Source organism: Anneissia japonica, unplaced genomic scaffold, assembly GCF_011630105.1.
Source record: "Anneissia japonica isolate Jap-2015-1 unplaced genomic scaffold, ASM1163010v1 scaffold53116_len9983_cov93, whole genome shotgun sequence".
NCBI classification, from domain to species: Eukaryota; Metazoa; Echinodermata; class Crinoidea; order Comatulida; family Comatulidae; genus Anneissia; species Anneissia japonica.
This window is the reverse complement of record NW_022718736.1, coordinates 1,953-6,741: the sequence shown is the minus strand read 5'-3', so window position 1 is coordinate 6,741 and position 4,789 is coordinate 1,953. Positions and strand designations below refer to the sequence as shown.

Here is a 4,789-nt window from a genome sequence, read left to right as displayed (position 1 = left end):
ATACCAAATGAAACCGAGTAAGAACGTTTCCTATTGTATATTTCATTTATATAGCTATATTTCTTTCTACACCATTTTTGCTCGCTCACTTCCTCAAATTTTTGACTCACAGCCGTCTGATTTTAAAATTGATATTATTATTAACTATATTATTTTTACAATTGTATTCTATCACTATTAATACCTGCAGCACTTACTATTTACTCTCGTGCTTGTTCAAAATCTGAAAATCTTAAAATACCAAAATACATTTTTGTAAATATATATGCACATGCAGTAGAGTACCGAATGTAACTTTAAAAACTAAAGGCCAACTCAGACAGCGTCGGCCGACGCAGCCCGACGCGATTTGTTGTCGCGTCGGGTCTGTGTGAGTTGAACGCAGACGCGATGGTATGCGTCGGGGGCAGTCGCGTAGTAGAATAGTAAACGTGTTTAATATTTCTCACGACGGCTTAAGACTGTCCCCGACGATAAATCGGGTCGGGCTTCGTCGGCCGACGCTGTCTGAGTTGGCCTTAAGTGTATTGAGCTAAGGCAGTTATCAGAATAATTAAGGTTCTGTACACAACAGCAGTTTCCCTCAGAAAATGACCCAATTTTCCGCATAGCAAAATCATTTTTAAATTTATTTTTTGAGTGCATATACAGACTGGATTACTTAAATCTCTAACTAGATCACTGTGTACAGAATACAATAAAAGAAATCGTCGAATAAAGTAAAAATGAAAGCTAGCGTGATAATCCCCTCCGAGTTCTTTCATAGGTTGTATAGTTTTTTCTATACATTTTTTTCTTGACCTTGGATTGCCAATTATATAAACACCCCCACAAATTCAAGACTGAGTTTTTAAGACTCATAGATAAAGTTCGTCAATTGCGTCCTAAGCACCAAGAAACAAGTAGGCCTATACTTAGACCCAGTATTTAAAGTGGTTTAAGCCTCCAATGAGTGTACAAACGGCTATGTTCCTGATCCGATGCCTGAGAATCATATTGTAGAGGACCAAACTCATAATTATGCAGATTCAAGAAAAATGGCGCCCTCTTTTGTCGACACCATTATTGGGGAGTCCATGAGTCGTCCCTCCCTACTAGGCCTACTCCTATGTTAATGCGTGTGGTTATAAACACAGTACCATTGAGAAATCCGGCTTTTTATTTTGCAGCTGAAAATAATGCCGTCAGTCTTCAAACCAAAAATTTATCAAAGTTAAGTATAGTTCGTGTATTTAAACATCTTCCAATTTCGGAAATGCCACCCACAGTAATGGCTTTGACAAAAGAGGGCGACGTTTAAAAAAGCTCTCTTGGATTCGTCTATAGTCTGAATATTCTGTAGAAATCATACTAGTGAATGTCAAATAGATATGGATGCTATGTTTCAGTGGGTTTTGGTGCAGGGACAGAACATTTTTGTGTAATACCTTTTTAAAGGACCTATGAATAAAATGAACCTATAATTAATTAATTGTTACTCACCTATTCAGAATCTAAGGCCTGTACACTATGACGATAACGATCCACAATAAAAAGCAACTAGATGATTCGATAACGATTTATTGTGTATACGATTAAAAAAAATTCACAAATGAAATCAAATCAAATGACGTCATAATCATGAGAATAACGATAAAATCGTTTTTACCACTACAATTTTATCATTTTTTTCATGATTATGACGTCATTTGATTTAGGAAAAAAATTGTTTTTGATCGTTATCGTCAAAGTGTAGATAAACAGGCCATATAAATATTTCTTATTTCCAAGGCTTTCGGAAAGCTATATAAAAAGGTATTATGCTCATTAAAACGATTCAACGTTATCACAAAGACAATTTAATATATACAGTAATATTGTACAATTTGAAGCAGAGTATCGCATTAATAAGAAGATGGAGGCCCCCTATTCGAAAAAGAAGTTTGTAAGTGGTATACTGCTACACCCTTATTACTGTCATTATATCATATCTTTTGTTGGTGTTTTGTTTTACTGATGTATTTTTTTGCATTATGCTTACACTGATTTTAATGATGTTCTTTGATTTTTTTTAAATGCAGGACAATACATTATTCTACATCTCAAACATTTTCCACAACCTCATCGGATTCTGGGAGTAGCACTAGTGTAGGTAAGATTATTCAGGCCCTATGGGGCTTGATACTATAAAAAAATACATACATACATACATACACACACACACACATATAAACAGTTGAATCAATGGACCTTAGGTCTCACCACCTCTTGGATATTGTGGAACAAACACGTATTGCAGACCTTGTCATGATTGGTCAGTTGTTTGATTGATACTCCGGAAAGGTCTATTACTAAGGAGAGGCCGAGGCATTTTATCAATATTTACATCAATTTTGTATATAGATAATACCCTACCCGTGAAGGGCAATGACTAAAGAGACTCCAACAGTGATTGAGTTCGCTTACGACAATTTATTAAGCCGGTCACTCACTGCGCCTGACGCGATTCTATAAAGAACTCGACGCCACGACGCGCGCGGAACGAATCGTTTTTAATGGCGATCCATTCAGACTGCCACAAGCTGCCGCTGACAACCAGCAGTCGGCGTCGCGTCGTCTTGCGCTCACATGGAGTGGAGTTACATTCGTCGGCCGACAGTCCTAGGACCGTTGTACGACGCAGTAGGTGCCTGCTTTATCACAGCATTATTGTGAAGAAAATTTCTATACGCCTATACCGGTACTTATGATATTTGTAAGCTGCTTATTAGGCTAAGTTCTGATTTTCTTTTCCGAAACTTGAGTTTTTTTTTGTTTTGTTTATGTTTTTTTGAAAATCACTACTATTCAATTTCTTTTCAACGTTGAAAATATATTAGCATAAATTGATATGACAAATGTTTATTTCAAAAATAGGTGAAGATAAAGCTAAAGGTTTGACTGTTCCCGCAATAATAATAGGAATACCAACATCAATCTTGGTCTTTGTTTTTATAATAATGGCTGTATATGCTCTACATGACTGGTAAGTTGGTTAACAGTGAGTGCGGCGTAAGTTCATGATAAAAGGTTCTTTTGATTTAACGATCCCCCCCCCCACCCCACCCCTGAAAATAGGACAATTTAGTTTCCAATGTTTACCGGTACTTAATCGATTTTAGAGTCTATTAATATGTACAAAATACATACAATTTTTTGAATGTTTTATTCTCCCCGACGTGAGGGGTGGGGGGGGGGAGACCTCTCCGACAAGGGGGATGTAGCCCCTAGCGCCCCCACCCCCCGTAGCGCCGCCACTTCACTATTTCCATCACCATCGCCACCACCAATCAACATTTAACTTTGTTGTATTTGTAAGATGGAATAGGCCTACATTGATTTATGAGCTATGAATTAACTCAATAATCCATCCATGTTCTAAGCTTTGTTTCCATACAATCGCTACACGCTCCCTGACAGCTTTCGGTGATGCTATTGGTCCGTCGTATCTGGGAACCATCCGATTGCGTCGTTGACTGCTACACAGTACAACGATTGCACTGAAAACACTGTAGCGACAATGTGGCGATTTCAAGGAAAACAGGCTTATGCGTTTATTAATGTTTAGCTGTTGCAACACAGTGAACTATAAACACGAATGACTATTTTAATATTCTATTATGTTCTTTCTTTAGTAGGAAGAGTGTTGACCTTACTTCGGTTGAGAATAAAGAGGAATTAGACAAACTCGACTTCTGCGGGGCGAATGGAAGCGATGGAAGGGGAAATAAATGCAAACATAATGACAGAAGAGTTTCTCTGAAAAACGTAACCGATGAAGTCGATTTCTGTGGCGAGAATGGAAATGTTGAAATGGGAAATGAATGCAAACATAATGACAGAAAGGTTTCTCTGAAAAAAGTAACCGATAAACTCAATAACAATAATTCTAAATATAGTCAAATTTCATTTGACTTTTCAACGAACGGACCGAAACGTACAGACGCGCCAACAGTCTCGTTACCACGTAATGATGATTTTGTTATTTCAGCAGACGATGATGCGTTTGCTACTGCTTCTCCAAATGATAGTATAACCTCTATTCCACTTTCTGACGACGAATTCGTTAACATTCCAGACAAGGGTATCTGTGTTTTATCGTTAACGCATTCGTACATTCGCAAGTACCCTTCAATAAGCGACGAGTGTTATTGTGTCATCTCATTCAACCGGCGACCGTCTACGGCCGAAGCTGCCGTCGCTTCTTACGAGCGTGTTCTGGCGCTACAAAAGCTGGAATTCGATGTAACTAGAGCTAAAATGTTGCATTTTAAGAGGGCAATGCGTTATGTAAGCTGCAACGCAAGGAAAATGGTAGACTATGGTATTCAAACTTCAACGACATTTTATAAAGGAATGCAAACTTTCCACACTAAGGTGTTCGAGTAGTTTTCGCGAAAATTAATTATAATTATAAATTGTGTTTTTTGCTATTGTAATATATGCCCTTCTGTGTAAGACATTGTTTACCTAGCATGCCATAATGATAATAATAACAATAATAATACGCTCATCATTGATGAATTATTACAAATTAATTATGATAGTGATGATGATGGTAGTGATGATGGAAGTTGTAATGATTAATGTTAGTGGCTATTCCCCATATCTATTTGTCTTCTGAAACTATATTTTCATGTATCGGTATATATATCTTTCTTAATTTCTTTTTAATTTCTTTATTACAATAGCAACCCAAAGTGGTGAACTGGAATACCAATTTAAAACCACTGTCACGTCTAAACATGAAAAACATTTTAACGGTGAAACT

The 4,789-nt window shown here is 37.1% G+C and overlaps 1 protein-coding gene across 1 annotated transcript; it reads left to right on the top strand.

The window, feature by feature from the left end:
* The first annotated feature begins 6 nt into the window (after positions 1–6).
* LOC117110590 lies at positions 7–4,783 on the top strand. Its single transcript, XM_033253342.1, has 4 exons — positions 7–17; positions 2,061–2,131; positions 2,896–3,004; positions 3,654–4,783. Exons 3-4 carry the CDS (start codon positions 2,979–2,981, stop codon positions 4,405–4,407), a joined length of 780 nt encoding a protein of 259 aa, XP_033109233.1. The 5' UTR covers positions 7–17; positions 2,061–2,131; positions 2,896–2,978; the 3' UTR covers positions 4,408–4,783.
* Positions 4,784–4,789: the final 6 nt, after the last annotated feature.